Here is a 17,428-nt window from a genome sequence, read left to right on the forward strand (position 1 = left end):
GCCCCGCGGCATGGTCCCTTGGAGGACCCTCCCGTCCCTGGACCCCTCCCTGCCGCAGCTTCACAGTCCCTCTGACGAGGACACGTCCTCGTCCACAGCACAACGCGCCCGGAGGCAAGCGCAGCTCCCACAGGCCCCTGGGACCCCACTCTCTGAGACCCCGGTTCTCTCCAGGAGCTGCCTCCTTCCCTACCTGCTGTCGGCCCCGCGGGGCCAGCAGGCAGCCGCCCCGACCACGGGCTTGACGGAAAGAAGAACACCACTCTCCATCTGAAAACGTGGCCCATTTATTTGAACTGACGGCATCGTTACATAGTGCAAACGTTTCTTTGGTAATGAACTGATTACAATGAACACAGAAAGGCACTTGGCTGTTGGCAAGAGTTAGAAACTAAATAAATATGTACACTCGCTTCGCGTGGCCACGACCCCCCGCCCAGCCGCGGGTCCCTCCGGGCCCTGCCTGCAGCTCAGACACTGCATGTGAGATGAAACCGGGGACCCCGCGACGTTCACGCTGCAGTTACAGACCCTCACCGTGAGTCTCAGACACCCCTCCTCCCGCCGAGAACGCGGTCCCAGCCATGCGTTCTAACCCTCTGTAGCAAAGCCACACGGCCGCCCCCAGACACCAGACTCTCAGAACGTGGGGTGCGCGGTCATCTTATACCTGAGCAACTTCCATAACCATCACGCTGCGCACACGGTTATCCACTCTCTCGCTGACAGAAATCAGTTCTAAGATTTGGTTATTAAATGTGACCTGGTATCTCCAAAGAAGTCCCACACCCGAGACACCAGCTTGTGTTTACCATTCAACGTTCCGAGGACAAGAAGTCAAGTTGGCCGTGTTTACAGCTACCGCCGACACTCCCACGACTGGAGTGTTCACCCCACCCCGCAGGCACGGCAGCCTGGTCACAGAGCCTGGCGGCTCCTGCTTCCAGAAGGATGCCCGCGCCGGGCCAGATCGGGCTCTGACCCTGCTCACCACATGCCCGACCACCAGGAGACCTGCCTTCCGGCCGCCGCGGTCATGGCCGCCCCACAGCGCCCCACCCTGGACTTGCCAGCACAAACTGAGACCACCTGTGTCCTCGGGGGTCCTCCCGGGCAGGGCAGGGGCCCCGCATCTGTGCTCAGCTCGGCGCCCGCACGCGGTGGGCGCTCGACCACATGCTTGCCAAACTGAGCTTGCATGTTCAGGGACACGCTTCTCAGGACACATCACTTCGTATCCAGAACAAAACAGGAGGTTTCCGGTCGATTAAGAAGAGAGAGACCATGAGGTATGATAGTTGCTTTTCTCTGAATTCTAAGACAACTTTTGCATAGGGGAAGTGATTTTTCTACCATTCCTGACACCTGAAACACGGGCAAAACGTCATGCATTTGAAAATACAAATGAGGTAAAGGGGTCGATTTTGTTTCTTTAAGGCACTCACACGACCTGAAGGTAGGAAGTCCCTCCGTGGGGAGAAGCCCTCGGTGCCTGGCCGGGAACAGAGCCCAGCGGGTGCTGCCAACATGGACGTGCGCCTTCAGTAGGAACGGGCTCCACATTTGGTCCACGCGGGCAGCTTCACACAAGCCCTAGTGAAAACCAACCTGTTTCTGCATTTCTGCACGTGGCTCCATCTCACTCTCGTGGGCGAGGTGCTGGAAGTCGCAGGTGAGTGGGTGACCGGGCAGCAGGGCCGTCGCTCGGGGTCGACACGCTGGTGCCCTCCGCCCAGACCGTCAGCCCAGTTCTCCTACGAGTCTGTCCGCCAGCCACGCACTGATCTCCCCTTTCCGCCGTGGCATGCGTCCTTCCGGTGGCTCCGGGACGCGCACTTGCTGCGGGGGCTCGTCTGCAAGCTCCAGGTGTCAGAACCAAGCGGGGCTCACTTTCGGTCGAGAAGAAAACGGTGGTATCCGGGGAAGTGAATTTAGGAGCCTAAATGACTTAACTGTGCAATTTAATAGTAGCACCAATATTTCAATAAAAACATTAAATAAAAACCTGAGAATCTAACGTGAAGTTAGGACGCGTGTCCGCGGTTTCTCCTCTGTGAATGATCTGGTCTAAGCACCTGCCCTCCACTGAGACAGAGGGATCCCTCCCGTCCGCACGCCCTGTGCCGGCCGTCAGTCTCGAGGACATGGAGGGCCCCCGAAGGCCTCGCCGAGCCTAAGGCTTCTTCCCCGTGCCGTCTCTTGGGCAGACCGGGCAGCAGGCCCCACGGGCTCTCACGGGCGCCGGGCAATCGGCAGGCAGGCAGGCCTCCACGAAGCAGGTGACCTGCCCGTCCTGGAGGAGAGAGGCGCCAGGACCCGTCAGTTCCTGGGGTATGCGGCCTGTGCATCACCCCCCGCCTGTCTGCCCTTCCGACCCCATGCCGGTCTGAGCTCTTTGGTGCAGTTTGTAATCAAGGGCTGATTCTCCCGCTGATTAACAGCTGCAGGCACCCTGCACTTCTTCCAGAAAGTTCCCGCCCCCACCCCGACTGGCCACCCACCCTGAAGACAGCCCAGGACTACAGGCTCAGCACAGCCCCCTGGCCCCACACCTGGGACCCCAGGATCACGTCCGGGATGTCCACCAGAAGGAGGACAAAGTAGGGAGAGGCTGCAGGGGACCGTGCTGTCCCCACTCTGCTCTGTCATTCCCAAACAGGACAACCACCAGGGACCCTGGAGTTCCCTTCCCATCCCCGGGCCAGGAAACACATCCCCTTCCTGAAGCTCCGGCCTGGACACGGGGGCCACCGCGGTCCCCACAGCACCTCCGTCCACTTTCTCTGGAGACCGAGAACCACCTGGCAGGCCCACCCTCCCAGCTGGTGCAAACACCCTGAGGCTGCCTGGGGCCGTGGTGTGCAGACCCACCCTGAACAGAGCTCTGGGGAAAGAGCCCCTGACTTCCGCCGAGTGGGGGCACCCGCCTCGGAGTGCAGCTGGTCCCCCCAGCCCCCACGGCAGAGCCCCACACTCACTCGGCACTCGCAGATGGAGCACGCATCTCGCTTCCACTTGGCGCCGTTGGTGTGAGGCTCCCCATCGGCATCTGTGCAGTCCACCGTGCTGAGTCGCGACTCCAGTCTCTTTATCTGCAGCAGAGCAAAAATGTGCACTGCTCACTGGAGGTGAAGGTCTCAGCTCTGGAAGCCCACCCGTGCCTCCGCCTGGGACGAGGACGCCCCCGGCTCAGCAGGGACACTTCAGGTTCCGAGACCTCGGCGACAGCCCCGTGTCACGGGGCACAGACTGCAGCCTACGGCAGCTCCAGGGAAAGAACAGAAGCCTGAGGGGGATCGGACGAGAGGCTCCCACGCGACCGTGAACCACCCAGACAAGAACATCCTGCAGGTAGACTCCCGGACGCGGACAGCCCTGACAGGCCACCAGCCCCAGCCGCGGGCGGCACCCCTCCTCCATCCCTGCTGCTGGGGGCCGACGCGGACGGTGGCCAGACGTGCTTGTCTCTGCCCCGTGGAGGGTCCAGCAGCCCCGCAAAACTCCCAGCTCATCTATCGGTCCTTGAGTGGGGTTTCCGTCACAGGCACTGAATCTCCTGACCCCACAGAGGAGAACGGACACAACCGGGTGCGACCGCCTAAGGACGCGTCAGCAGCGGGGGCGTCCGCTCTGATAAAGGACGGAGCGCCAAGAACGGATTCGACACGCAGACCTCCCGCGCTCCTGGCCGTTAAACGTCCTCCATCTACTCCGTGTGACGGCATGCCGTTCACCGCACGGCCTCCAAGCTGCACAAGACCACGCGGTCTTCGTGGTCAGGTCACCTGGCCTCGCACACTCTGCATCTGCGCGGCCTGCAGCCGGGCGACCTGAGCTCGCCCAGGGCATAGGCGCCCAGGTCTGCAGGTCAGGTGCGGCTCTGGAGGGCGGCCGCCTCCTGCACTCAGGCCCTTGCTAGCATCATGATCTTGACGTCCCCAGACCCCAGAGCTGTCTTCCAAGTCCTGAAGGCAAGGAGGGTCCCTGAGGCCGCGGGAGCAGCAGCATGGGCCGGGGTGGGCTGCTGGGGACGCTGGGGGGCTCTCCTCGGTGATCGCTGACCGAACTGTGGCATAAAGCCGGAAGAAGCAAGGACAAACCTCGCCCAGCGCCTGGGAGACGACGGGGGTAGAGGAGCCCTGTGTGAACCAGGCCTGGCCATGCAGAGTAAGAGAGACGCCCACGAACTTCCCACCCGCCTCTTCCCAAGACCTGGCGCCCTGCCCATCGAGCAGCCCTGCCCTGAAATGTGGGGGTGCGCAGAGGGAAGGGGACGCACACCGGGGTTATTCTGTCCTGCGGCTGGAAGAAGCCACAGACGGAGTCAAGGTGCTGGTGGGCGCCGGGGGGTGCGGGGGGGCTGGTGGGCTTGGGGCAGCCAGCTGTGTACCCCCTCCTGACTCTGCTCACACTGACCCATCCGCACAGTGCCACCTCTCCCCCCTGCATTCTCCGTGGTCACTGGCCCAGCCTGCCTGCCCAGAGTGACCATCTCTAGGACTCAGCACCCACCAGCCCCGGGCGGAGCCCCCAGGATGCCCTGTGCCTGTCACTACCTGGCTGTGTCTCTCTGGCTGTGGGCAACGGTCGAGGGGCTTCTCTCCTGATGCCACAAGCCCTGCCTTCTGACCGGTGCCAGGCGTCCCCCCCACCCTGTGTCCAGTCTCTGTCACACACCTGGAGGCTGTCAGGGGAGGTCGCAGCTCACGCTAAGCTGCACATCCAGCCTTGAGAGCACGCACACGTGGCTGGGAGAGACGACCCCACGTCCTCCACACCCGAGGACTGAGGACCCCACACGTAGCAATGGGATCCTGCTACCAGAGCACCACTCACAGGCCCATCTCCACAGGTTTGCACAGCATCAGACATTTCTGCCAATAGGACCGTCTGATCTGCACACGGACTTTTAACCTGGGACCTCAGTCTCCACTCGTGTACACATAGAGCTCACTGAGGACCGGACGCAGAGAAGAGGACAGGAGGAAGCTCCCGGGTGGGGGAAGGCAGATCAGTCATTTTCTGCAAAACCCTACAGGTCCTCGGAGAAGAGCCCAGTGTGGAGACCCTTGGTGGGTGCCCTTCCCCACATCCAGGGGGACCTGACCACAAAATGCCTGCTGACCCCTCCCTGGGGACAAGGATTAGACCGACATTCCTAAAGAAGTGGCTTTGGAACAGGACCTAAGGTCTGAATTCTCCTTCATGGCCCCCTCCCGACCTAGGATCTCTGTGGCCGCTCCAGGGACCCCACGCCCTCCCCAGTGGCACCCGAGGGCAGCCCACAGGGAGAGCTCCCCAGCCACCGGGAAACCGAGGGCAGCCCCATGTGGCCGGGCCGGGGACAGGCCACAAGAGAAGAGCCAGACAGGAGGCTCCGGATCGGGGAGCTGGCGCAGATTTCACAAGTGCAGGGTCTTGGGAGCAAGAACGCCGCCTGTGAATCGGGACGGAATGTGCAAGGACAGTTACCTGCTCTCTGAGGTCTGTGATGGTCTTCTGCATCTCCAGAACAAAGTCCTTGAAGTCATTCGTCCCCGGTACTTGAGGGCGCTCACGGGAGGGGGCCGTGGCATTGCCCGGATGCTTTCTGTGTTTCCCGATGCTGCACGGGGCAGGGAGAAGCCGGCAACACACCTCAGCATGTCACACGTGGCCACAGGCGCCCCCGCCAGCACCCCACACCCTGCCCCGGAGCCGGCTGTACCTCGGGGTCCCCCCGGGGCCTGCTTCCCCGGTGGGCTCGTCCTCCTGGTAGCTGAACCCCAGAGACCGCCTGCCTCGGAAGTGGTGCGAAAACGCGTTGAACTGTCCCCTGGTCCTGCAGTCTGAAACGAGCATACGGGTGTTAAACGTTGGCTCTAGTTCAGGGGATGGCAAGCACATCCTGAGAAACGTCACTGAGCCTTCACAGCACGTCTATGGTGCAAGCCGGGGCCTCGTGGCGGGCCTCCTCCCTCCATGGGCAAGACGGCTGCCGACCACATCTTCCTGGCCTGGGAGCCCCCAAAGCCACCCAGACTCCCTGCCAACAGCCAGGACAGCCTCCTCCTCCATATTCGCGCCACAGCCCCCGTCCTCTCAACCGCGAGCTGGCTTCCCGCCACCCCTGGGGAGGACTTAGGCCAAGGCATCACCTTCCTCTGCGGCCAAGGCGCTGTGCACCCAGGAGCACCGTCCACGCATCCGGGAGCACCGTCCACGCACCCGGGGGCCACCATCCACGCACCCGGGGGCACCGTCCACGCACCCGGGGGCACCGTCCACACACCCCTGCTCCCTCGTCCCCCCTCCAGGCCCTGCTCCTCCTGCCCATCCCATCCCACAAACACCCCGTTTCACTCCGTGCCCCATCTGCCCAGGACATGCCTGGCCGGGAACGTGGCAAACGCAACACCTGGCCCTTCCCAAACGCTGGAGTGTGCAGAGCAACAGCGGAAATCCCCGGGAAGAGAAAGTACAGGAGGAACAGGCTGGTCTCCTCCCCCTGCTCCCCCTCGTCTCTCCCAGTCTGGCGGGCCCGTGACCGCCACCGGAGAGCAAAGGCAGGGACCTAAAGCCCACGTCCACGCACAGCACAGAATCCACAGGCAACTCCTCCCAGCGTTCTGCGAGTTACTCCAGCAGCTAAGCAGCATTCAGCTTCCCACTCGAACCTGGACCCATCGCCCGGAATTCCAACCCTGAGGCAGGCTCCCCGTGTAAACGCACCGGACCCAGGAGGCCCCGTGGTCACGCGGTGTGGGAGGACCCCCAACACTGAAGCGCTCACCACCCCGGCGGGGTTCACGGCTCACAGCCACGTGCCCCTCGGGGTTGCAGGAGGAGCTCAGTTCGAAGACGAACGGCCTGTGCCTTCCACACCCAGAAACACGCCCACTCTCACAGCCGCCCCCGTTGGGCAAATGCGAATCCACGTTCCAGCCGGATAACCCGGGTCCGGGTCACCAGTGAGGAGCCGATCGCGCGCCTCCCGAGGCTGCCCCGGAGAACGCAGCCTGCCCACGGAGCGCCAGCATGCCCGAGGCCGAGGCACACCTGGGTCTAACCTGAGAAAAGCTGGCCGCAGAGTCCACAGCGGGTCCAGAGGAAGCGGGCCCAGCACGTGCTGCGGAAAGTGCGGGCCAAGGGGCGCGGCATGCGATGCCCCCATGGGAAGTACAGCGTGTGTCCGCACTCACCTCCCCAGGTTTGCCCATACACGCACTTTCCTCAGGAGGAGAGCAGTCTGCGCCTTCCTCGGCTAGTTTAGGAAAAAACGGGGTGTACTCCTTTACAAACACACACATCCATGCACACACGGACGCACATATGCACACGTGCACATACACATGTGTGCACACGTGTGCTCGTACACAGACACCCGTAAATGGGGAGAGAGAGAACAGTAACACAGGACAAAACTTCGAGAACTGATGAATCTGACGTAGTACAGGAATTCTCTGTAGTATTTTAAAATTGGGGGCGCCTGGGTGGCTCAGTTGGTTGAGCGACTGCCTTCGGCTCAGGTCATGATCCTGGAGTCCCGGGATCGAGTCCCGCATCGGGCTCCCTGCTCGTCGGGGAGCCTGCTTCTCCCTCTGACCCTCCCCCCCTCAGGCTCTCTCTCTCTCTCTCTCATTCTCTCTCTCAAATAAATAAATAAAATCTAAAAAAAAAAAAGTTATAAAATTGATGCAATTATTGCAAAACTGTGTGTGCCTTTGTGTGCGCGTGCATGCATGTGCCCCATCAATCCCCACAAAAGGGCAACTTCTAACTTTGGTAAAAGAAAAAGTAACCGAGCACCCGGGTGTCCTTTCTCAGGGCTCTCCTGTGCGCGAGCCTGCCGCTTGGGTCTCCAAAAGCACTCACGGGACTCTGCGGTGAGCTCAAGCGAGCTGCTCTGCCTTTTTTTTTTAAGTGGAATGGAAAGTAAACGGCAACCGACATTTGGTCCCACCAAACCTTAATTCTTTTTCTTTCTGCCATATTTTAGACGTGGCTTTTGACCTATGATGGAAGACAAAGCTTCCGAAGCATCCTCGAACCTGGCCTGCTCAGCACCTGGAGGAAACGCGTCCAGGGGAAGGCGAGTCAGAAAGCCTCAGCAGGTGCACAGATGGGAGAGGGCCCCGGTGACACCTGGCTCGGAGTCGCCTTCTCTCCCGGGACTCTGGCTTTTCAGAGCGAAAACAACAGAAAACCCAGTTCAGCCCCCATCTAAGCAGCGAGGGGGGCCTGGTGGAGCCATCAGGACGTGAAGTTTTGTATCCGAGAAGAACCGGCCTTTCCCAGGGGCTTTCAAAGAGCAGTTTCCTGAAGGTGGGAGGACCACTCTCTGCCCCACCCATGGAAACGCAAGTTGAGCTGGACAAACCAACAAGGATATTTCTTAAAAAAAAAGCTTAAAAAAAAAACAACCCAAAACAAGTTTCCCTTAGATGTAATAGTGGGAATGTAAATGTTTTGGGATGTGGGGTGTGCAGTAAACTGAACTCTAATCTTCGTGCAAATCCTCTTATAATATCACACGTGGCATGTGCTGCACACGCGTGCTCAGCACCTGCTCGTATACACGCCCCACACATTCACGTAGAGAGGACAGCCAGGCGGAGGCGGACACAGGACCAGATCAGCACAACCACCCTCATGCAGACACACGCAGAGGAAGAACAGCGCTAACCGACCAACCCCGATTCCAATGCTCACGGACATGACAGCCGATTAAAAGCAATTACCAGGGAGCACGAGAGCCCAACCTGAACCGTTTCCTCCAGGAAAGGAGGCAGAAGAAGGACAGCTCTAGTCTCCTGGCCACAGAAGAGGGCTGCAAACCCGCCCCAGCTTCATCCTCCCCGGGTCTGTGATTGCAGTTTGAACCAGCTAAACCCAAAGTTACGTTCAAAATAGGAAATGAAAATCACGTGAGCCACAGCAAGATTTGTGAATCCAAGGGAGCCTCAGGGTGAGAACGGTGGCCCCAGGCGGCGGGGACCCTCCAGCCCTCCACGCGTCCCCAGGCCTCCACACGGATGGCAGGCCCACCTCGAGACCCTCGACAACACGCTCCGGAGACGTGTGCAATCACAGGACTTTGGAACACGCAGCGTACTGAGTCCGGTGCGTGCTACGCTTCCTGGATAGTCTGCGTCGTGTGTCATCCGCGGGTACCAACACGCGACACCCATCCAACACATAAGTACTCATATTAGACACAGGTTAGGTTTTAAGGAAAAAGCAGAAGGCTGACTGATTACGCTTATTCCTGCCTCCTGTGTGCGGCACTCGGCACTGAGTTCTCTCAGCGAACAGCACCGTGTAAGGACCAGCTTCTCATGATCACAGCCCAGGCTCTGCTGAGTCCCCGCGTGGCCACCCCCGGAGACGGGACGACGCACCCCGGCACACGCGGCAGGGCCCCCGGGACGCGCGGCAGGGCCCCGGGACGCGCACCTTCACAGCAGTCCTGCCACACGCGCAGGTCCACCCTGGGGACTTCGTCACAGCTGCCGTACCCGTGGGGGAACTCCGCCACACGGAACACGTCCCTCTGCACACGCGTGATGTTGTCCGCGTTGTCACACAGGATTCTGGCCAGGGACGTCTGCTTGATCTGGGTCAGCTGCGCCGGGGAGAACACCCCCGGGTTTTCATACCATAACCTGTGCTTCCCCAGGACGAGAGAAGAGCAGACACAGGGAGGTGAATCCAAACATTCCCCAACCAGTTCTGCCGACAGGACGGACATCACCGGTGTCAACTGGGTCTCACTCACGGAGGGACTCAGACACGGCTCAGCTTCCTACTCAAGAAACAAAACAAAAAACCTGGACTAAAATCGGCAGAGGGTCAGCTGCCCTGAGAAGCCAGCAGAGGCCTCTGTTAGAAACCAGGGCGTGGCGCACAGCCCGGGCGGACGCACGGGGGGCCTTCCTTATGTTAACTACACTGATGACGCCACGTTAAACCTGAAACGTTGCAGTCTTGCCCGAAGTTCAAATGCCTCCAAACTCCTACAGTGGCTGAACCCTGTGGATTGTCTGTTCCCAGAAACAGAAGTGTCCTAAGTGGAAGGACACAAAAGCACCCGAGAACAGGGTCATGTAATTCTCGGGCTGCGGTGGGAAGGAAGTCCCCACACGAGGGACTTGATCACAAACACAGTGAGAGGTAAAGATACTCCTTCATTTTTCACCTGGACACAGACCTCCACCAACGGCTCATCTCCCCGAGTCCCCAGAAATGTGCATTCAAGAGCAGAGGTGGCTCCTGCCGTCACCTGTCCCCGCGGCACCTGCGTTTACCTGTCCCCATCTCTCAAGCGCTTGAACTGCGTGCTCAGCAGGCACATCAGGGTGGGCCCCAGTCGGCTGCCGGGGACCAAGTCTTCCACCATGAGGGCAGGGAATAAGTCAATGTTGAGTGGAGACCCATACAACCTGCAAAACAAACAAGTGAAACCTTAAATTTGCCTAAGAAAGCGGTAGGTAGTAGATAAAACAAATATGAAAAAAGCCCTCACTTTTTATTATTATTTAGCACCTTTCAGACCTTCTGTTAGCAAAGAAAATTCACTTTTGTTTAAGCATCTATACAATACATTTTATTAACATATATTATTTGTTTCAGGGATACAGGTCTGTGATTCAACAGTCTTACACAATTCACAGTGCTCGCCATAGCACATACCCTCCCTAATGTCCATCACTCAGCCACCCCATCCCTCCCACCCCCCACCACTCCAGCAACCCTCAGTTTGTTTCCTGAGATTAAGAATTCCTCATATCAGTGAGGTCATATGATAATTGTCTTTCTCTGATTGAGTTATTTCGCTCAGCATAACACCCTCCAGTTCCATCCATGTCATTGCAAATGGCAAGGTCTCATTCCTTTTGATGGCTGCATAATATTCCATTGTATATATATATACCACATCTTCTTTATCCAGTCATCTGTCGATGGACATCTTGGCTCTTTCCACAGTTTGGCTATTGTGGACATTGCTGCTATAAACATCGGGGTGCACGTACCCCTTCGGATCCCTACTTTTGTATCTTTGGGGTAAATACCCAGTAGTGCAATTGCGGGATCATATGGTAGCTCTATTTCCAACTTTTTTTTTTTTTAAAGATTTTATTTATTTATTTGAGAGAGAGAGAATGAGAGAGAGCACATGAGAGGGGGGAGGGTCAGAGGGAGAAGCAGACTCCCCGCCGAGCAGGGAGCCCGATGCGGGACTCGATCCCGGGACTCCAGGACCATGACCTGAGCCGAAGGCAGTCGCTTAACCAACTGAGCCACCCAGGCGCCCCTCTATTTTCAACTTTTTGAGGAACCTCCATACTGTGTTCCAGAGTGGCTGCACCAGCTTGCATTCCCACCAACAGTGTAGGAGGGTTCCCCTTTCTCCGCATCCCCGCCAACATCTGTCGTTTCCTGACTTGTTAATTTTAGGCATTCTGACTGGTGTGAGGTGGTATCTCATTGAGGTTTTGATTTGGATTTCCCTGATACTGAGCGATGTTGAGCACTTTTTCATGTGTCTGTTGGCCATTTGGATGTCTTCTTTGGAAAAATGTCTGTTCACATCTTCTGCCCATTTCTTGATTGGATCATTTGTTCTCTGGGTGTTGAGTTTAAGAAGTTCTTTACAGATTTTGGATACCAGCCCTTTATCTGATATGTCATTTGCAAATATGTGTAAAGCTTTTTATCTTGATGAAGTCCCAGTAGTTCATTTTTGCCCTTGCTTCCCTTGCCTTTGGCGATGTTTTTAGGAAGAAGTTGCTGCGGCTGAGGTCGAAGAGGTTGCTGCCTGTGTTCTCCTTTAGGATTTGGACAGATTCCTGTCTCACATTTAGGGCTTTTATCCATTTTGAGTCTATTTTTGTGGGTGGTGTAAGGAAATGGTCCGGTTTCATTCTTCTCATACATTATATTTGAAAAACTCTCTGTACTGTTTATATATGCATGTATAAAACACACGCGTGCACATTTATTATAAGTTTAGAAAAACCAAGTTAATATAGGAAGAAAATTAAACTCACCGCTTTTCTATTCAGAAATAGTCACACTTGACAGTACAATGTATACGTCTTTTGAGTTTCTTTTCATAAATACAAATGAACAAACTTCACATAACTAAAGGCAGACTTTTAAAAGAACAACTGTAACGCTGGGATTCGAGTATTTATTGAAAACACGTGTGCTGCAGAGAAGCTGTTTGTTAGCGGAACTCGTACACGCGCCTAAGATAGCAACGTTTAAATGCTCCGGAACAAACGCGTTCATCGAATTCTTGCGATTCCACAGGAACGCCAGCGCGGGAGAGGAGAGGACCGCACGCTGCCGAAGACCCCAAGCAGCCCTCCCAGACGCATGCGGCAGCTTGCCTTCAACTGGGACTCCAAGCCCGGGGGGTCTTCTCGGCGCGCCCGGCTGAGGGGCCCCGCGCCTCACGGCCCGCACAGGACACAGGGGGCGCAACGGCGGCAGCGCTGGTCCTTCGGGAAGGGAGGCTGGGCGCTCCCTTGGACTCCAGCCCCCGGCAGGCCCGTGCATGGAAAGAACAGCTGCGTGGTGTGGTTCCCCGGGAGCCCCACCTCCACCAGCACAGCTCCCACGACCCCACTGCTGACGCTTTGACAGGGGACGGGGGACTCAGCCTGCAGGGGAGCGCCCCATTCCGGCCAGGCCCTGCCCCTCCCTCCCTCGGGCCCTAAGGAAGTTCCTGAAGTTTCCAGAGCCTCCGGGCCTCCGACTGCAGGTCCCCTTGCCCGCTTGGCCGGCTGACCAAGAGGAAAGCGAGTGCGCGACTGGGTGTTTGGTGAATGAGGTGGAATGTCTTTCACGGGGTCTGCAGCACACACAGGTACGTCCCTCCACCCGCCGACAACGTTATACGGGAGCACTGGCCCCTCTGGGCTGTTGGACGTGAGTCTGGCCCGGGAGACAAATACGGGGACGGTTATCTGTGTGATGCGGACGAGAGCAGAGGAGGTGATTTAAGCACAGGGGAAATACAGAGCGTTCAGGTAAATCGTCATCAAGCCACACGGTTGAGTGTGGTCCGGTACCGGGCGAGCTGGGGGCCGTGTTTGCACGAGCGCAGGGACACGCGGAGCTCGCACGCGCTCTTCTGCACAACTTACATCACGCCGGGAGAGTCCCCCCTTCTGTGGAGGACACTTCGGAGGCTGACCAGAGAACCCTTCCATCCAGTGTTGAGGAAGTCAAGCAAGAATGCGTAACTCACTCCACCGTGAACTGGAGAGTCCACAGAACAACACAGCTAGTCCTCAGAAGATTTCCCTCTTAAAACGATTCTTTCAAATGCGAATGAATACAACCGAAATACCCAGTGACCTGCGGACTGAATTCACAAGTCCCGGGATGGTGAGGGATCACGACAGAGAAACTACTGAGCGGCTGATTCCATTAAAGAAACTGGTATGATGAACGTGCTAACAGTCAGCACGCCAAGGGCAGCACTGACCGCAGAGAAAGGCCGGGGCTGAGCGTGCAGAGAACTGCAGGTTGACCACGGAGGCCACGGAAGGGCTGGTGTAGACGGCTGCCCCCATCCTCCCGGACCAAGGCCTCTCTCTCTGCTCCTGTGGTCTCCACGGGCCTGGCACACCCTCGCGGTCCCACCACCGCGGCCCCCGGCACCTGCTCAGCGGAGCCCGCACGATCGCCTGAGGGGGTTCCCAGGCTCCGAGAGGTCGGCAACTCCGGCCCCGCTGTGTTGGGCGAGCCCTGGTGCCCTCTGCCTGACAGGAGCGCAGGGGCTCCCACAGAGCCCAACATTTCCCAGCTGGGCCCCCCCGCCGGACAGGCACACTGGACGCCCACGGGGCTACGGCCACGGCCTCCTGCCCCAGCACGGCCTCCTCAGGTGGCCCCTCTGCAGGTCCACCCTCCGGGGCTCCTCTCCTGACAGCGCAGCTGCACAAACACACACGGAAATACAAAGAACAGCAGCCAGGCACACTTGGGGCCACCGTTCTCGGCACGCCTGACCCTCACAGACGGAGGACGCCAAACGGTTTGCTTCAACTCACCGTCTCAGTTTCTCCCGGATCTCGGGGTTCTTGATCTCGTTTTTCAGGTCCTCGAAGGTGTGGGCGGACGACAGGTTGCAGTAGACCCGGTATTCGTGGTAGGGCGGGATGCCGTGGTCCCGGCCGCGCTGGATGTTGATGGCGGCCAGGTCCAGGGCCACCGTGTGGGCCATGGAGAAGAGCCGCTCCGTGAGCTCCGTGTTCAGCAGCTGCGAGGGCATGCGCATCTTCCCCGCCACACCGAACAGGCCCCTGAGCAGCGGGTCGATGCCGCCCTCGCTCACGATGCGGAAGGGAGAGAAGAAGGCTTTGTGCAGGGGGATGTGTCCCTGCACGATGGGCTCGAAGTTCTCGTCCAGCCGGTGCAGCATGGGGTTGATCAGCGTGTGGCCAAAGCGGAAGGCTGCCGTGGCGAAGGCGTTGACGATGCCGGCGTTGACGCCCGGGTCGTAGCCGCGGTACTCGCCCAGCGCCTTCATGCCCACCTCGCCCAGCACCTTGGGCAGCCAGTGCTGGTAGGTGATGTGCTGCATCTGTGCGCCCACGATCTTCCTCGCCTCGTGGTAGATGGTGTCGCCGTCCCAGTGTGGGTTCAGGCCGAGCAGCTCCGCGGCCACGCGGTTGTGCTCACGGAACCAGAGCGTGTGCATGCTCGTCAGGCCCAGATGCTCGTTGGCGCGGTGGTCCCCGGCCAGGAAGCAGGGGATGGGGCTCTCGTTCTCGTCCCGCATGCACTCCGTGGGCGGCCCGGCGGCGAAGGGCAGCAGCGGCTTCCCCGACCGCTGCACGATGCCCTGCCGCAGAAGCCCCCGGTGGCTGGCCAGGTCCCGGATGGCGCGCGCCTCGTGTTCCGTGCTCCCGTACACGTTGGAGGCGTCGATGTAGGAGGTGAGCTGGTTGATCTGCTCCCGCGGGTACACGGAGTTCATGAGGAGGGACGTCATGCCACTGCCGCACACGGGGCTGGAGCGCACGAAGAACATGCAGCGCGCCCCGCTGCGCACACGCGGGTCATTGGGGGGCACGGCCACCGAGAAGCACGGGGGGTCACTGCTGCACACGGAGCTGCAGTGCTGGCCGTCGGAGAAGCGGGCCTGGCTCAGGGCCACCACCGTGGAGTCCAGGTCGTGGTCCAGGAACTGGCCCCACTGCATCAGCATGTGGGTGAACTGCGCGTCGGGCGTGATGGCCTCCGTCCCGATGAGGGAGGTGGACACCAGCCGGGGCATGGGCAGCGCGTGCCCGTGGTACAGCCGGCCGGGGTTGATGCCCCGGGGCGTGTTGAAGCCGTTCTCGTACACGGCTTTCAGCAAGCGCTCGAAGGCGGTCAGCGAGGCCCCCCACATGGGGCGCTGCAGGTTGTTACACGTGCCGTCGTGAGTGCGGTACTTCTGGTGGAAGCACATGTCCGAGCAGTTGTTCACACGCCGGTGCGCCGTGCATCCCGACAGGTTGGCGATGAGGCTCAGGTACTGGGGAGACACGAGGTCGTTGTAGTGGTAACCTGCAGGGGAGAGGGGGACGCAGCTTACTCCCCGGACGGCGGACAGCACCCGGGGACACGGCCCAGCCCCTGAAGTCCTCCCCACCCCTGCCTCCTGGGCTGGGGACCCAGGAGAGGGGACCTGTGTGTGACGGGCGGGGGGACAACAGGGGGTCCACTCAGCAAGGGCAAGGGGTCTTGGCAGGAACAGCCGGGAAGGACCTGACCTGCAACAGGGCTGACTGTGGGGGCTGCCCGAAGAGCCCTGCCCACACGCAGGGGCACAAAGGTTCGCACACGCACCCCTGCTCACACGCAGGGGCACGCGGGGGCACACGGGCTCACACACGCACCCCCGCGCCCACATGCCAGCCCGCAGTGCTGGGCACCTGCTCACCACTACTTATTTCCAAAGTATCTGCTCAGAGCAGATCAAGATGGACTCTGCCTACATTTAAAGGAACCGAACCAGTTGCAGTTTGTGGGGGCGGCGTCTGAACAACCCCCCACGGAGCTGGAGGCGGGGAGGTGTCCCAATCAGAAATGGGAGCTGGCGGGCTGCATGAGAAGATGCGCCGCCAGGGTGTTTGGGCTCAATTAGACCTGAAAACTCTGTCAGCAAGCACCTCCCGGACACGGGGATGTCTGGCTCTGTTCTGTTAACTCAGGAAGTCTCAGAAGCCCCAGGAGTCGGGGGCTCGTGGACAAGCCCGGTTCCGCACTGTCCCTCTCTCCAGGGGTTGCGGCGCCAGGCTGGACACGAAAGGCCGCCTGTGAGCTCAGACGTGCTTGCTGTGCTTTGAGAGACGGAGCCTTCTAAAGCATCGCTGATAAAATGCTGCCAAACCACGCCTTCCTACAAAACCGGGAGGGCCGATCACTGCAGTGCATACGTAAGTTCTGGATTATGAGCTATTCACCAGGAATTCTGCGAACTGCCCTGACCATTTTTGACCATCCTTGTCCACTGCGCTTTGCTTTAGAAATGAAAACTATCTCCAAGGGCACCTGGGTGGCTCAGTTGGTTAAGCGACTGCCTTCGGCTCAGGTCATGATCCCGGAGTCCCGGGATCAAGTCCCGAATCGGGCTCCCTGCTCGGCGGGGAGCCTGCTTCTCCCTCTGACCCTCTCCCTTCTCATGCTGTTTCTCTCTCGCTCGCTAATAAATAAATAAAGAAAAATCTTTAAAAAAAAAAAAAAAAGAAAACTACCTCTGAATGCAAACAAGTAACTACCAGTGAAAATACTGAAATGTGAACCTGAGAATGAGGAAGAAAACTATTTCATGACCCGAGAGATGCCAGGAGGACTGTTTGCGGAGGCTCAAACGTTTTCTTCTGGGGTGAGTTAGGACACTGGGGTTTGTGGATCCAGGACCCAGGTGCCCCTGGAGACCAATGTCTCCTGTGCACGTCTGGAGCTTCTGGAAGTGAGACAGCCCCTCCCCAGGCCCTAACCTGGTCCTCCACCAGCTTCCCCACATCACTAAGTGTCACCTCTGGCCTTCCGGCCCCTGGGGCTGAGACCCCATCACCTGATCCCTCCACATACAGGCCACAAGTGACTATGTCACCTCTGCCTTCAAGGCACCTGGAATCCAAACCTCTCACCGGCCACCCTGGTGCCAACACTTTCCTCTCTCCTGGGCCACCCCACGGACGCCTGCCACCCCGGGCCCGCCTGGGCCACCCCGCAGACACCTGCCACCCCGGACCTCCCTGGGCCACCCCACGGATGCCTGCCACCCCGGGGCCCCTGGGCCACACCTGCCACCCCAGACCTCCCTGGGCCACCCCATGGATGCCTGCCACCCCGGACCCGCCTGGGCCACCCCACGGACGCCTTGCCACCCTGGACCTCCCTGGGCCACCCCGCGGACGCCTGCCACCCCGGACCTCCC

General features: G+C 59.2%; 1 protein-coding gene across 3 annotated transcripts in view; it reads right to left on the bottom strand.

Annotated features, from left to right (window-relative positions):
- Nucleotides 1-271: 271 nt before the first annotated feature.
- Nucleotides 272-17,428, bottom strand: part of LOC118007280 (peroxidasin homolog) — a 74,558-nt gene continuing 57,401 nt past the window's right edge. For 2 of the 3 annotated variants that reach the window (XM_035000274.1, XM_035000273.1), the window contains 7 exons: nt 14,046-15,549; nt 10,287-10,421; nt 9,436-9,644; nt 5,708-5,828; nt 5,473-5,605; nt 2,979-3,092; nt 272-2,293 (listed from right to left, as the gene is read on the bottom strand). In XM_035000274.1, coding sequence (XP_034856165.1) covers nt 2,174-2,293; nt 2,979-3,092; nt 5,473-5,605; nt 5,708-5,828; nt 9,436-9,644; nt 10,287-10,421; nt 14,046-15,549 — 2,336 coding nt within the window. In that variant the 3' untranslated portion in view covers nt 272-2,173. Of the gene's footprint in view, nt 2,294-2,978; nt 3,093-5,472; nt 5,606-5,707; nt 5,829-9,435; nt 9,645-9,676; nt 9,785-10,286; nt 10,422-14,045; nt 15,550-17,428 lie in introns of those variants that run through there. The other variant, XM_035000275.1, reaches the window with a different exon arrangement.

Source organism: Mirounga leonina, unplaced genomic scaffold, assembly GCF_011800145.1.
Source record: "Mirounga leonina isolate KUSES-001 unplaced genomic scaffold, KU_Mleo_1.0 Mir_117, whole genome shotgun sequence".
NCBI lineage: Eukaryota > Metazoa > Chordata > Mammalia > Carnivora > Phocidae > Mirounga > Mirounga leonina.